This window comes from Saccopteryx leptura, chromosome 1, assembly GCF_036850995.1.
Source record: "Saccopteryx leptura isolate mSacLep1 chromosome 1, mSacLep1_pri_phased_curated, whole genome shotgun sequence".
NCBI lineage: Eukaryota > Metazoa > Chordata > Mammalia > Chiroptera > Emballonuridae > Saccopteryx > Saccopteryx leptura.
Genome location: NC_089503.1, coordinates 59,540,901 through 59,557,764, shown reverse-complemented (window position 1 = coordinate 59,557,764; position 16,864 = coordinate 59,540,901). Strand labels below are relative to the sequence as shown.

At 37.8% G+C, this 16,864-nt stretch overlaps 1 protein-coding gene across 1 annotated transcript in view; it reads left to right on the top strand.

Annotated features, from left to right (window-relative positions):
* Positions 1-1,702: 1,702 nt before the first annotated feature.
* PGM2L1 (phosphoglucomutase 2 like 1) overlaps positions 1,703-16,864 on the top strand; it is a 56,620-nt gene continuing 41,458 nt past the window's right edge. The window contains exon 1 of the mRNA XM_066368528.1: positions 1,703-2,139. Within this exon, the coding sequence (XP_066224625.1) occupies positions 2,029-2,139 (111 nt within the window). The 5' untranslated portion in view covers positions 1,703-2,028. The remainder of the gene's footprint in view (positions 2,140-16,864) is intronic.

The following is a 16,864-nucleotide window of genomic DNA, read 5'->3' as shown; positions in this document are numbered from 1 at the left end:
TTCCTCTACTTATTAATTTTTGTTCCTCAAAGCCCAGTGCTGGTCTCCCCTTGCTGCTTGTTGGTTTTATTAACCACCCCAGGCTCAAATTCTTTAACAGTTGTCTGCAGCAAGCACTTGCTGTTTATCACGGGCTATCTTTTCTTGCATGGATCCCTAGACACTTTATTTTTTTAATGAACAATTATGTTATATACTTCCTTGTAGCCTCAGCTCCTAGCATAATGCTTAGCATAAAGTATATGTTCAATTTATACTTGTCATGGAGAATAATAGTGATGAAGGTGAATGGATTAATCTTTCTCTAGAACACATGGCTGTTTCCCAGGTCTTGTGTGATTAAAAGAACCTGCCGACTCCATTATAGGAAACACCCAAGTGCTTAAGAAAAACTGTAATTCCAAATTATGCCATGTTATTCAGGAATTGACACTATGATCCCTTTGTACCTTAGTATCAAGTATAGTTTGGATTTTACTATGGTAAATGGCATTTTAAGGAAAAGAAAGTAATATTTAATTTATTATGTCTTTTATGTATGAACCCCAAAGCACTTACGTTACTATAGCCATTGTGTAAATATTATTACACCCTCCTTACAAAAAAACTAAGAAAAGAGTTGTAAGATACTTGGTCAAAATCATAAAGCCACTGTAAAAAGGCCAAACCAAGACACTCGGGAGCAAAGGAGTGGCAGGTAAGTACTTCTCAGCAACTCCCAGACTTCAAGTTGTGTGGCTTGAAAGATAAACATTCCATAAAAGAGGCAAAGATAAGATATTTTAAATTATTTCAATAACATTTCTTCTTCCTTTGTATTCCTATTGGCATTGTTCTTTGTATCTCTCTCATGACGTTTAAGCGTTGTTACTTATGGTTCCTTGTCTATTTTTCATTCAAGCTTACTCTCCCTAACTCGTAGTCCAATGTAGCAGCAAAGCAAAAAGAACTGCCAGCTGAGGAGATCTGAAACCAGGTTAGAACCCCCATTCCATCACTTACGAATATCGCTTCTGAGAAAGTCTGTTCACTCTCAGAAAGGCAATTTCCTCTTTGTGTGTAAAATGGGGATGATCATGCTCTCCCTACCTCACAGGAGGGTTGAAACGACAGAACGCAACTCGTAAACTATAAGCACTAAATGGATACCAGCTGTGCCCTTACTGAATCAGTCTTTAAATTTAAGCCCAGGGCCACAGGGCGCAGCGTAACTAACAGGTAGAGTAACGTCCGTAGGGAACAGCCTCGAGGTAGCTCTTTTTACTTTGAGGAAAAGGAGGGTACGGCTCTGCTGGGAGTAGTAGTCCTTGCAGCAGTCTCCGCAGACCTCGCGGAAGAAAAATAACTACAGCTCCCATAAGGCCGTGCGCAGACAGCTGCCCGCACCTAGCGGCCAGGCGCGTGTCCGAAGCCGAACTGGAGGGTGGCCTGCGTGCTTGCCGCGTGTGCCGGAGACCTGCAGAGCGATCCGCTGAGGCAGGGCGCTCGTGGTGACAGATCGAAAAAAGGAGAAGGACTGTAACAAGAACAAGGCCCGTGACAAAAGGCCATTTAAAAAAATTAAAAGAGCCGTGCTCCATTTCTCCACCACCCGGGCGGACCCTTCCTTGCATTACTACTGAAACCACGGGAGCGCGCTCTTCACGCCCCCCCTCCACGGGCTTAAATCAGAAGGGGCGGGAAGGGGGCGGGCTTAGCGACGCAGGGGCGGGGCCTAAGGTAGCCTGGGCGGCGGCGGCGGCCAAGACCCAGACATCTGGGACTGTTGTTGTTCTCCACCGGCGCGACCGCCTCAGTCCATTCGCCCGGAGACAGACCAGGAGCTGGCGTGGTGAGCAGCGGGCGGTCGCATCCTCCTCTCTCCGGCTTCCCAAAGCTGCGGCAGGAGCTGGCGCAAACATCCTGCTGTGGGTCTCCGATGCCCTTCAGTGAGGAGGGGGCGTCGGGACCCTGGTGAGCTCACCTCAGGCTCCCCTAGTTTGGCGTCTTCATCGGCCCCCCTGGCCCGCACACCCCAGCCTGCCTGCCATGGCTGAAAACACAGAGGGGGACCTGAACTCCAACCTGCTCCACGCCCCCTGCCGTACCGGAGACCCTCAGCTAGACACGGCCATCGGGCAGTGGCTCCGTTGGGATAAGGTGGGTACCTGGTCAGCCCGGCATCCCCCCTTCCTTCCTCACGCCCTCCCACACACCGTCTGCCTTTTCCTGTTCCCACCCGGTGCTCGGCAGGCTGCAGAGGAGATGGCTCAGGCCGCCCGGAGGGAGCCAGCGGAGCCGGGCGTTGCCACCCACCTATGTCTGGGCTGCCACCCTGGGACCGTCTGAGCTGTGTAGGGACGCCTGTAGTAGCTTCCTTTTGCAGTGCGTGCAATTGCAACCTCCCTTTCTTCCTTACACCCCCTCCCTTCAAGTGCATGTCATCTCTCTCAAATAATAATAATACTAATAATAATTAATCATTATCATCGTAAGTTGTAACCGTCATAGAGCCGTTTCCTTTCCACTTTCTCTTCCTTTGACTTCCTTCTCTGCAAACTTGAAAGTGATTGTCACCCTGCTTGGACGTTTCTAACCGCTATCCGCTTTAGTTCTGGTGTGGTGTGTTTCCACCTTCCGTCGCTAGGTAGTCGCTGGTCTTTTATCACTCTACTATCGTCTTTTGCTCTTGAGAAAGGTAAGGGTTTCCTTACCTCCTTCTCTTCCTGGCTGGGAATTATTTCCTGGAAGTATCCTATTCAAAAAATCATGTTTTCCAGGTTTTATATGATGCTCTTGATACAGAATTGTTTTTGCTTTACACATTCCTCTATTACCCCCACCCCCTCCAAGTTTTGTGGTGATTTCATCTTGTGCAGGCATATGAGATGGATCTGAGAGCTAGAATTAAAATGCAGCTATTTCATTTGTAAAAGAGGCCTCTGGTGGCGCCAACAAAGGATGATGATCCAAGCTTTTGCTTTGTCAAATGCATTAAATGCATTTGTTAAAGTCTAGAAGGCCACATTTAAAATGGAATTAATACCGAATTAAAGAATTAGTATTGGTAGTGTGTATACTCATGTTGTACAAATCATTTCCTAAAAGATTAGCTTTGTGGAAAAGTTTTATTTTTACTTTGTTTAGTCATTTAATACATTCAGCAAAAAATATTTATTGAACACTGGGTGATGTTCCAGAGTATGTTCAGTCCAGGCAATACTAGTGGTGAGGAAGATCTGAGAGGATTCCTGCCTTCAGTGAGGCAGATAAGCAAAACCAACTAGCAATCACTAGTTAGCATTACTTGGCCGTATGCATTTTGGATGTTCTCATTCTTCCTCTAAAGTCTAAACCAGTGCTTCTCAAACCTTGAAGTGCTTATGGATCATCAGGGAATCTCAAAAATGCAGATTCTGATTGAGGACTAGGCCTGGGGTGGGGCCTGAGATTCTGCCTCAGAATGAGCTCCCAGATGATATACCAGTGTTGCTGGTCTGTGAACCACACTTTGACTAGCAAGACTCTAGACCAGCGATTTTTTAACCGACATGCCACCGAATGTTTAAAAGATGCAATACCTGTCTGTTTAATCAGGGGCACTGATCTTTTTTCTTTTCAATTGTCACATTAAAAACTTACAACAGCCAATGCAACAATAGCTGTCCAGCATGAATACATCAAAATTATACCTATTTTTTGGTCATATTGGCAAAAATATATATTTTTGGTGTGCTGCAGAATTTTAATAATTAGTTTATGTGTGCCATGAGATGAAAAACGTTGAAAATCGCATCTCTAGAGTGTTCTAACTGAGATACTAAACTAGAGAACCAATTCTCTTATTATAGGATTTGGTTACATAAATATTTATGTATTTAATCAAGTGTACATACAAAGTCTGTGATATCCCATTAATTAACACAAGGATGTGCTTTTAAAGCCATTTTGCCAGTATTTATAAAATGCCTAGTATGTATATAGTTCCTTGCTGTGGAATCATATAAAAGAAGTGAAATTCAAAGATTGCTCCTCTGTTTTTAGTCCTTTAGGGAAGAGGAAACTTAATAGAAATAAAAGAGCTAAGGCTTAGCATTCAGTAAAATGATAAAATGCTACAAATTGACTATATAAATGTCTTCAGCATGGAAAACTAAATTACAAATGGATGTTACCTTTATATGTTTCAGATAGGTATTTGGTTTTGTTTCAAGTCATCTGCTTTCATTGGTATTGTCCATAAATGAATATGGTTGCACTTACATCTCCCTAAAGTGCAAGGAAGATTTATGAAATTCACAGACACTTGTAGAATTTCAATACAATTTAATTTACTAGTAGTAACTATTATGTATGTCAGAGCCTTTGGCCCTTCAGCAATTAGGAGTTTGTTTTTCATTGCCATGGATAAGATCTTGTTTTCTTTAGGTGCCAGTTCTGATTATACTTTTCTTAATGAATCCCTTAATTGACTTTTTAAAGATTGATTGTCTATGCAGTCCTAGATATTGTTGGGACTTACTAAAATATAAAAAGACTATAAAATACATATAAACATAAAAATAATAATGCTAGAGTAGTTTTGGTGGCAATTAAATGGTTTATTGACAATTCTTTTAGGAATTCAAATATAAGAGTGACCTGTGGACTGGCATGGTCAAGGAAAACTCTCTAAGAAGATGGAATATATAAAAACAGAATGAGGAGAGCCTTCATTGAAAGTGGAAGAGAAAATCTTTTATTTATGTATTTATTTATTTATTTATTCATTTTAGAGAGGAGAAAAAGTACGAGTGAGAGAAAGAGAGAGAGAGAAAGGGGGAGGAGCAAGAAGCATCAACTCCCATATGGGCCTTGACCAGGCAAGCCCAGGGTTTTGAACCGGTGACTTCAGCATTCCAGGTCAATGCTTTATCCACTGTGCCATCACAGGTCAGGCAAGAAAATCTTTATATTTAAGGTGCCATCTATATACAAGGCACTGGCTGAAAACCTGTGGGAAATATAAAAATTAAATAGATATGGATCATATTTTTAAAGAATATAGAAGGAAAGATAAAACAAAAACAAATGTAATACAGGATGCAAATAATAACAGAGGAACAGATTTAAATAATTTTTCATAATTAATAAAAATAATAAAGATTAATTAATCCCTCTATTAATGGGAGAAAATACTTTTAATTGGTAAATAAAAGTGTATGCTGTAAGCTGATAGTGTAGGTAAGCGAGGCAGTATCCCTGGGCACTAAAATTTATTGTTCAAAAAATACAAAATAGTGCATCAGACTTATAGCATTTATTGCATTACACATTGACAGTATATGCAGTCTTTTAGCGTAGAGAAATCTGAGTTTAATACCTGATTATTACCTAGTTAGTGAAGGAAAGAACCTACCAAATGCCACTGATTCTAATGACTCTAAGTGAGGCACATAATTTATAAATTCGTCAGAGGGCAATTTGCTGCTTGCCTACATCACCAAAGTTACTAGCTTTAGTCTAGGTGGGGTGGTGTTCTTTGAAAAGTCTTCATGAAAAAAAGTGTTATTTCTGCTGTTATTTCAGAATTAATTAAAATGTAGAGGTGTTAATATGAAGAGGAAGCCTATTACAAGTAGAGATTGAAACTTTATGTAGTTAGAACATTTGTTTCTGCTATAGCTTAGGGTTCATGGAGAGAAATTGTTGGAAAACCATGTGGAGACCAGATTATAGGAAGGCTTTACAGTTGACCCTTAAACACCACCACTGTGGGTCCACTTAGATGTAGATTTTTTTAAATAAATATGTATAATACTATAAATGTATTTTATCTTCCTTAATGATTTTCTTAGTAACATTTTCCTTTCTCTAGATTACTTTATTATAAGACTACAGTATATAATACATGTAACATACAAAATATATGTTAATTGACTATGTTCTCAATAAGGATTCTGATCAACAGTAGGCTATTAGTAGTTAGGTTTTGGGGGAGTCAAAAGTAGATTTTTAAATGCAGGGGGTTCAGGGTGGCCGGTGTCCCTAATACCCATGTGTTCTAAAGTCAACTATTATATATCTTTAGTGACCTTGAATAAATAAAGGTGTGTGTGTTAAAAAGAAAATAGTGCAACATAGGGTGTTTATGGAGCAGTCTGGGGTATCCCATGTAGTTTCAGTAGGAGCATTCTATTGGTAAATTTACCATAGTCCAGGATCTGACTGTTGGTTCCTATGCCTTTGAAATATCATAATTTGTCATTCTGTCTTGTCTCAGGATGGACAACCCTACTCAGGGTCTTAGAAACTATGTCTGAGTTCATCAGCTTTTATTTCATTAATTTATGGTACAAATGTAATACAAGTGGACTTTTTCTCTAGTCAGGGCATTTTCTGGATGCACCATAAGAGGAGTGAAAGAATCAGAAGATTTTAAATAATTTTGAAATCAAATCACAGGGTGTCAAATATATGGCATAAATAGTTAACAGCATCAGCCTGTAATAAATAAATGAATGCGTTCATCTCTGTGATAGCACTGTCCAACCACTAGAACCGTTCAAGTCCATGGATCAAGGTGTTCCTCCTCTAGGCAGTACACAGATGATTCTTCTATAGTGCTCTCTCCCTTCTATGCTCTAGTGTTGGCCAAGGCTTTCCCATCCTTCCTAGTTCTTTCTTTCTATGCTTTCATACATTCTATCAGATGACAGACAAGTCTTGCTGACCTAGAAGCCAGGTATAACTATCCTGTGTCCACTATATATCTTAACTTTTGAAAGCAAACTTATATCCAGGGTATTAAGTTTTGGCCAACTTTTGGTGGGAGTGAGATGCAACAACTGCTCAGCCAGCTGTAGCAGCAACAGCTATATATTGACAGCAGTGTGGAGGCAGAACTTGGACATGGCATTTTGAAAAATAGTGAGTAGAGCACTCTGGTCTCAATATGGGTCTATGTTGAGAAAGAATAAAATATAAAGTTAAAGTTAGATTAAGGTTATGAAATGCCTGAAAATAGAAATAAAAGGCTTCAGTCCAAGCCAGTGACTTTTAGATATATAGCAGTGAATTTTTTTTCAAGCAAAATATAGCCCAGATAATAAAGTGGTGAATGAATTCCCTTTTAAATCATCATTGTGTGATGGCAAATATGTCATGAAGCACAAAGCACAAAGGTTGTCTAGTTCTGTGTCACCGTGTAGAGACCCAAAGTAGTTGTGGAAATGACTCAGTCGTGGTTGAGGCTGGCTTGGATCTGCTATCTAATTCAATCCAATTTATTTTTATTTTAATTATTTATTTTTATTCAGTGAGATAAGGGGAGGCAGAGAAACAGACTTCTTCCTGCATGCACCCCAAGCAGGATCCACCCAGCAAGCCCCCTATCAGGTGGTGCTCTGCCCATCTGGGGCCACTACTCTTTTGCTTGGCAACCGAGTTATTTTAGCACTTGAGAGGAGGCCATGGAGCTATCCTCGGCACCCCAGGGCCAACTTGCTCCAACTGAGTCTTGGCTGTGGGAGGGGAAGAGAGAGAGAAGGGGGGAGGGTGGAGAAGCAGATGGTCATTTCTCCTGTGTGCCCTGACCAGGAATTGAACCTGGGGCTTCCACACTCAGGCTGACGCTCTACCACTGAGCCAACCAGCCAAGGCCTCAATCCAGTTTTTACATATTATAATAGCTTGTTACATTGTTTTGTTTGCATTTTTATAATACTTTACTTAATTTGGCATTTAATCAATGAAAAGTACAAAATACATATGGCTTTATCAGTCTTGGGAAATATTAGTACTTATTACTTGAATTTATTTGTGTAGTGTTTCAAGCTTTGAAAATTACCGAAATTTCATTTGATAGTCACAGTAACCTTGCATGTTAGGCAGGATAGATAGAAGGTACCCCCATTTTTACAAGTAAAAAACTTAATTTCAGAAAAGGAAAATTACTTAAGGACATACGGCTTTTAAGTAGTAAGGGTGGGACTACAACCATGGTCATTTGACCTTTACTCAAATTTTCTTACCACTGTATTAGACTCTATATATAACCTGATAATGTTAGTGATATACCATGTTTCAAAGACCTCATTAAAATCACTTTATTGCCATTTTTTATTTTATTTTATTTTTTCTTTGCATTTTTCCGAAACTGAAAACAGGGAGGCAGTCAGACTCCCGCATGCGCCCCACCGGGATCCACCCGGCATGTCCACCAGGGGGCGATGCTCTGCCCATCTTGGGACATCGCTCTGCCTCAATCAGAGCCATTCTAGCGCCTGAGGCAGAGGCCACAAAGCCATCCTCAACGCCCAGGCAAAGTTTGCTGCAGTGGAGCCTTGGCTTCGGGAGGAGAAGAGAGAGACAGAGAGGAAGGAGAGGGGGAAGGGTGGAGAAGCAGATGGGCGCTTCTCCTGTGTGCCCTGGCCGGGAATCCACGACGCTCTACCACTGAGCCAACTGGCCAACTGAGCCAAATGGCCTATTGCCATTTTTTAAAAGCTGGACTAGGATGTAATATTCAGCAGAATAAATTATCATGACTTTTTTTTTTAAGAGAGCTAAATTTGTTGTTCAACAGTTGCTTTGGTCTCCTTGGCAACAACATTCTCCTTCTATCCAAGAAATTTAGTACATAGAAATGAGTTTGAATTTATTTCCCTTTTCAAAGGTAAATTTTTTCTTTTATTTTCCTATTTTTTTACATTTTCCCTCAGTTTTTACCATTTTAATTTCTATTTATTTGAAAGAAATACAGGCTTATTATTTAACATACATACAAAAGGGATTATAATGGAAAGTAATGTTTCTAATTGCCTCTTCTCATCAGCAATTTGCTCCGTAGAAGCCGTTTTTAACTTTGTTTTTAGTTATAGTTACCCTAAAAAAAACTAAATAATATGCTGGTACCACTATTGCTTGATTTATTTTAGAGATTATCTGTCAAATACACGCTATGAAAAATGGGAGCTCACTCACACTATTCTCTACCCCTCCTGAATTTCATTATGCTATTAGTTTTTGTTACTCTTTTCAAAGTTTACATAATGCAATTAGTGTTAACAAAGTCTGCATAACAGTAAGCCCAGTTCACAAGCACAGAGCTCCTAATTAGCCATTCTACTTAAGAAGAGACTGGCGGAAAACATGCCAATATATATGAGAGTAAACCCATACCAGCTTTCCAGAAAAATCTGTAGATGTCAGTGACTAACCAAGGATCAGGTTATGTAAGGAAACAAGCATTATTTGCTTGTTTTAATTTTTTTTTAAAACACACTTTGTATGTCTGTTTTTATATGTTGGTTTTTTGTTTGTTTGTTTTTTTAGTAAAGGTTTGATTAGTAATTTTGTGCAGATTTTACTAAAGCAGTATTCTGTTACATTAAATTGCTCTCTTGCATTGTTGCTAATTAGTACTGAGGCTGCTGCCCCCTGGTGTTGAGAGTTAATGGAGAAAATGATTAATGCTGGTGGAAAGAATAGACAGTGATCCCATCCTGCTTGGGATCCTTTACACCAAATAATTTAGTGAGTACTGTATCTTACCAGACAAAACAATGAAAACAGTCATATTCGGTGCCCAAAAGAATATGAAAATTATAGTGTAAATGAAAAACACTGCTTACATACAAAGGCATTTTTGTTTTCAACTAACCAGAATTTTATTAGAAAATCTCTTCAGTAAACTCAATGCAAGTAGTGGTTTTGGCTTCATAATTTTCTCAGTCTTCTCTTTGAAATATTTCATTATTTGAGGAAGTAAAAATTAAAGAATACCTAATTGCCCACCAGTAGGGAAAAGGATAAATAAACTGAACTACTGTGCAGTAGTAGTTGAAAAGAATGTTGTACGTCTACATGTACACTATTTGAAAGGACCTCCACGATATATTCAGTGAAACAAGCAAGTTATAGAACATCATGTACAATTTAATATCATATATATAAAATAAAAAGAGATAAAGCAAAACTACATTTCCCTAAGTCTGTAGATGCAGGGAAAATTCTGGAAGGATACATCACAAACAGTACTGGGTCCCCCAAAGCAGAGGTCTGGGAATGAGGATAATAGTCAAAGATGACTGTAGTTTTATCTATATTATTAGTACTTTTATGTACAAGAAAAGTATATTGATGTAGTTTGTAATTAATAATTAAAATAAAATTTAATATAAACTTAAGAACAATTAAGTGGTCAACTCTTTGAAACAGACTCTGGTTCTTAAGAGCAATAGGAGTTCAAAGTCAGGAAGACCTCAAGTAAAAAGCGGAATTTGAACTGGACCTTGATGGATAAGTAGGATAGGAATAGCTGATGGATATGGAGGCAGAAAACTGAACGTGGGAGAAATTTTAAAAATGGAAAAAGACAGTGACCAGGGAAATGAAACTGGATAAGAGGCATGTAAGAACAATAATAGATTTTTAAAACTAAAGTATAGCATATGTTTTTGGACTGCTGTAATGGGTAAGAATAGATGAGTAAAAAAATAATGGTTTTTTGTTTTGTTTTGTTTTAGTGAATTTAGGCATGGTACTAGATAGATGCTTCCATGTTAAAAGTCTCTTTTAATCTTCCCATGGATTGTTTGAGATAGTTATTCCCACTTTTTAACCTATACACAAAGTCAGGATCAGAGAAATGAAGAGAGTATTTGAATCCAAAAAAGTTTTGAACTTCTCTGCCCTTTGGGATTTGGTCCCACCTTTCCTAACCATTACATTTGATGTAACTGGAATTGGACTGTGTTGTTGGTTCTTGAAAGATTAATCTGGCTCCAGTATATAATTAGGATGTGTTGGATTGGAGTTGTGAAGGGTGGCTTAGAGATTCATCTAGAAATATGGACATCAAAGTTTTACATTAGGGTGCATATAGAGCCTTCTAAGAAAATTAAGGAAGAAGTAATATGACTTACTAATAAATTGATTTCTCTCTTTTTTGAAAATACAGAGAATGATAAACAGTTCCCATTTTGTTAAATTATAACATTCTGCTGAATTTGAATCAGATCTCCTTTTTAAAGAAATAAGCAAATTACAGATTCAGTTTCATTTCTTGTATTTACTTCCTTGATCTCATTCTCCCCCCTCCCTCCTTTCCCCAAAGTAACCAAGGCATGTTTATCCAGGAATACTAGGTTTTTGTCTAAATTTCCTACTTATTTAAACAATTGTTTTGTTTTTTACTTACTCAAATAAAGATAATGCTGGAAGTTAAACAATTCCTTTAAAAATAATCACATGGTCAAAACTATTTTAATGCCTGAAAACACTCAAACAAAATTGAAGTATTACATTTCTTTTAAAATATAAATACTTAGTATATAACTTTTGCAAATGTGGATTCTATTTACTTATCTTAAAATATCACACTATAAGATTTTCAGAAGCTATAGTTCCTTAGTAGAATGAAAGTCAACAATAAAATAACATTAAATACAGCCTAAGATGTTCTCTAAGTAGAAATGTCATACTTTACAAAAATAATAAGTTCCATTTGTGGTTCTGTAAAATTAGATTCATACTTACATAAAATAAATGACTTAAACACATCCTCCCCCAAATACCAAAGAAGTTTTACATAATTATAAAGAAAAACTGAACAGTTAAGAGATTTAATATTATACTATAGTACAACTCATACCAACATGTATTTATTTTTGTAATTTGCATATCCTTTGGGGGGGCAAACCTCTGTTTAATAAAGCCACTGAGAATTTAAGCATCTTTTAAGTATTGGGTATTTGATTTATTGTGTGCTCAAATCTCAATTTATTCTTTTATTCTTAGCTGGAGTCTGTCCCACACATATATTGTACAGAAGTCAGCCAGAGATTCGGGCAGAGTTTATGTGCAGAATGTGGCGTTCTCCCACTCCAACTCTCTCCCTCTGGACATATACCACTGTGGTTGCCCTGAACTCCATGCTCTGGTTCTGCAGGCCACAGGACCATGGAATTTTCATTGGTGTTTTAGCCACTGTGCATGGCTCTGATTACTACCTGCTCTAAGGTTAAAAGCCATAAAAATGGGAAATTCACCCTTTACTGATCCCTTCTCCCAAGTATCAGCTCCCTGATAGAATCATTTGCACTGGTCCACTCGAGTACCTTTAGGTCTTTGCGGTTTGGGTTTGGTTCTTTGTTTTTGTGTTTTGTCTAGAGTTTATAGTTACTACCCATGGAAAGTCAGATATTATTGGAGTTTACTTGGCCATATAGGAAACAGATGGTTTAAAATTATTTTTTTTTCTTTTTGTTTTCTAGAGAAGTGCAATTCACTTGTATATTGACCTTGTAGACAACAACACTACTATATTTTAGCATTCGTTCTAAGGATTATACACTCTTTTGGACTTTGTTTATGTGTTCAACCATTTCATCTGCAAATATGTGTTTTGTTTCTTCATTTTCAGTTTTTATACCTTTTTGTCTCTTTTTCTTGCTTTACAGCATTAGCTAGGACTATAGATTTTTCTTCTCTTTATTGCTAGTCATTATCAGATTCAGGAAGTTCTTTTCTACTCCTTGTGTGCTGAATTGACACACAATATATACGATTGACCCTTGAACAATGCAGGTTTGAACTACATAGTTCCCTTTATATGCAGTATTTTTTCAATAAATATACAGTTGGCCCTTTGTAACCCTGACTTTTATCTGCAGTAGGAAATCCGTGAATGCTGAAGGCCAACTGTAAGTGTTGATATATGCCATTTTATAGGAGGGACTTGAGCATCCATAGATTTTGGTAACTGCAGGGGTCCTAGAAACTATTCCCCACAGATACTGAGGGACTGTAGTTTTTGAGAACTCAAAAGTTATATGCTGATTTTTGACAGCACAAGGTTGGGCACCCCCAAACCCCTACTTGCTCAAGGGTCTGCTGCATATGTTTACATATATATGTAAATATTATATATATATTAGGTTGAGTTCTCTGGAAGCAGAGATTGGGATTCTTGTGTAAATTATTTATAAAAGAGAAACCAGTAAGGGAGTGAGGGAATCAGGATAGGAAAAGGAAAGAACTAAGCAATGATGTAGTTTCAGGTGAAATTGAATCTCAACCTGATTTGTTGGCCCCCTGGAGTGTTAATTGCACAACAGAATTATAACTCTGCACCAAATAGTCCTTGGCTGTTGGCCATGGGGGAAGGTGTGTATAACCTTCGTGTATTCTGCATAAGTTGGCTCTGATCATGCCAGGGCAGTTCTCCAGAGAAGGTTGCACATGTGTGAACTCATAGCAGCAGTACCTACAGCAGCTGGAAGTGGACACAGCCAACTAGTTAGAAGGATCTCTGGGGGCATCTCGATAGGATCTTAGCACACACACACTGAATTTATGTATTGCTCTTGCTTGTTAGATTTTTTAATTTGTAATGTTGAACTTTATCAGGCACTTTGTAGCTGTTGAGATTGTTACATGATTTTTTTTTTTAACCTGATGATGTTGTAGATAACCTTGATTGATTTTTGAATATTATGCCAACCTTGTATTCTGGTATAAATCCAACACTGTCATGGTATGTTATTCATCTTATGTATTGTTGAATTTGGTTTGATCAACTTATTTTTTATTTAAGTATAGTTAGTATACATTCTTATATTGGTTTCAGGTGTACACTATAGTGATTCAACAATTTTATACCTTAAAATGTGATCACCCCACTTATTCTAGTAATCACCTGTCAGCGTGTAAACTTGTCACAATATTATTGATTAAATTTCCCTTCCCATTTTCACCTATCTCCCTATCCTCACCCTTCTGGTAACCATCCCTTTTGTCTCTGTTTTTATGAGTCCATTTTTATTTTGTTTTGATTTTATATTCCACATATAAGTGAAATCATATAGTATTTGTCTTTCTCTGCTGACTTATTTCACTTAGCATAATACCCTCTAGGTCCATTCATGTTGTGACAAATGGCAAGATTTCATTCTTTTTTACTGTTGTGTAATGTTCCATTGTGTATCTGTACCACATCTTTATTCATTTATCTACCAACAGATGCCTAGGTTGCTTCCATATCTTGGCTATTGTAAATTATGCTGTAGTGAACATAGGGGTGCATCTATCTCTTCTCATTTTCTTTGGCTAAATACCCAGAAGCGGAATTGCTTAAATGTAAGGCCTGAAACCATGAAACTCAAGAAAACTTAGGAAGTAAACTATCTGACATCAGTCTGAGTAATATCTTGTGGATACATCCCCTCTCGTTAGGGAAACAAAAGAAAGAAATAAACAAATGGAACCACATCAACTGAAAAACTTCTTCACAGTGAAGGAAATCTTCAACAAAACAAAAAGGCAACCCACCAACTGGGAGAATATATTCACAAATGATATATCCAATAAGGGATTAATATCCAAATTATATAAGAAACTCATATAATTCAATAACAACAAAAAAAATCTGATCCAAAAATGGGCAGAGGACATGAAAGGACATTTCTCCAGGGAAGACATACAGATGTTCAGCAGACATGGGAAAAGAGTATTTCATTTAAGATTTTTGCTCCTGTGTTTATTAGTGAACTTTGATGATGATTTTTCTTTCTAATTATATCTTTGATTGGTGGTTTTATTGGGGTTAATCTAGACATAAAAACAATCGATGCATGTATCTCTTTTTATATTCTCTGAAAGAGTGCTTGTAAGATTTTAATTATTTCTTTCTTAAATATATCTTGGAACTTGCCATTAAGACCAGCTGTACCTGACCAGATGGTGGGGTAGTGGATAGAGCGTCAGACTGGGACGCAGAGAACCCAGATTCGAAACTCCAAGGTCACCGGCTTGAGCGCGGACTCATCCGGTTTGAGGGTGGGCTCACCAGCTTGAGTGCTGGATCACTGGCTGGAGCGTGGGATCATAGATGTGACCCCATGGTCACTGGCTTGAGCCCAAAGGTCGCTGGCTTGAGCAAGGGATCACTCGCTCTGCTGTAGCCCTTCGTCAAGACACATATGAGAAAGCAATCAATGAACAAGCAATCAGCGAACAACTAAGATGCCACAACAAAGAATTGATGCTGCTCATCTCTCTCCCTTCCTGTCTGTCTGTCCCTCTCTCCAACTCACTCTGTCTCTGTCTAAAAAAAATAAACAACAGCTGGGACTGGAGTTCCTTTGTGGGAAAGTATTTTATTTGTTTCTTTCAAGTTTATAATTCTAATCAGATTTTATATTTTTTATGAGCAAAATTGTTTTCCCATAACCATCTAGTTTCCCTCTCCAGAGATAATATTAATTTTTTGTATATATTTCCACAAATATTTAACCAGTCCCTGAAGACAAATAGTAGTTTACTATCTTGCCAGTGTTTTATCCCTTGCTGTTTTCCCCCATTTAAAATATTTTTAACAGCTGGATAGTATTTCATTGAATTGATTTGATAAACTAATTAACCGGTCTCTTACTGATAGGCATTTATAGTGCTTTTATTTATTTATTTTGTATATTACAATCAGGATGTTGCTTCTGGCACACACATGTTCAGGCATGTGTGCAAGTGTCTGTGGGATCTATTCTGAGAAATAAAATTACTGAGTCAAGTTCTGTCTGTTCAAAAATTTGATAGATATTGCCAAAGCACCTGCCAGAGAAGGTGCATTAATTTATTCTCCTACTACCAATGTATAAGAGTGCCTGCTTTCCCAAATTCTTAACTCCTCACTGCAGTATCAGATGATTTTCTTTCCCAAGGTGAAAAATGAAAACTATATTTTATTTAGTTTTAATTTTTTTTTATAAAGGGACAGAGTATATTTTTATATATTTAAAAAATACCTGGATTTTCTTTTTTATGAACTGTCTTCATAATTTTTGCTCTGTTTTCTATTGAGACATTGATTTATTCACATTTTGATCTAATGTTAAAGAACTAAGCCTTCAGATAATCCCAGCCCCCAATCTTTGAGTCTTCCAGTTGCGACCCCAGACAATGTTGGACAAAGACAGGCTATCCTGGCTGTGCCCTTTCTAAATTTCTGACCCATAGAATCTGTGAGATAATGAATTACTGTGTTTTAAGCCATTAAGTATGGAGTAGTGTGTTACCTCTGCCATAGTGATTTAATATACCCTCCCTTTCCCAGCACTGGGCTTCATCATTTTAAAAACTTAAAATTGGAGGGGCGGTGAAAAGTAGCATCTTGTTTTAATTTTCTTATTATATTTCACTTCATTTTTTGATTACAATTGACATTTAATATTATATTAATTTCAGGTCCACAGTATAGCATAGTTGTTTGTTTTTATTTCCTTGGTTACTAGGAAGAGGCTATCAGATGGGGAAGTATTACTTAGCATGCTGGTTATAAATACCATTGCAAACTTACTAAGTTTAATACTGAACTCCAACTTGTTTCCTATTCTTCACCATCCAGCCTCCCTTTCCTACTCACTTTTTAGATCAGTAGCTTTCCCTGACTCTGCTCTCTACCCTTCAGTCCACTCTGGGTTAGAGACTTGTCCTGTGTTCTCTTACAGCACCCAGAACTTTTGTTCTAGTATTTCTCATATTCTATGTAGTAATTGGTCTTTTACTTATCTTTATGCCTTGTTAGATCTTGAGTTGGTTTTTTTTTATAAATAAATTTTTATTTTTATGGGGTGACATCAATAGATCAGGGAGATCTTGAGTTTTGTGAGACAATTACTTCATTTTTTTTTTTGACAGACAGAGAGAGTCTGAGGGACAGAGAGATAGGAAGGGAGAGATGAGAAGCATCAATTCTTTGTAGCAGCACCTTAGTTGTTTATTGATTGCTTTCTCATATGTGCCTTGACCAGAGAGCTGTAGCAGAGCTCAAGATAGTGACCTTGGGCTCAAGCCAGCAACCATGGGGTCATGTCTATGGTCCCATGCTCAAGCCAGCGACCCCACA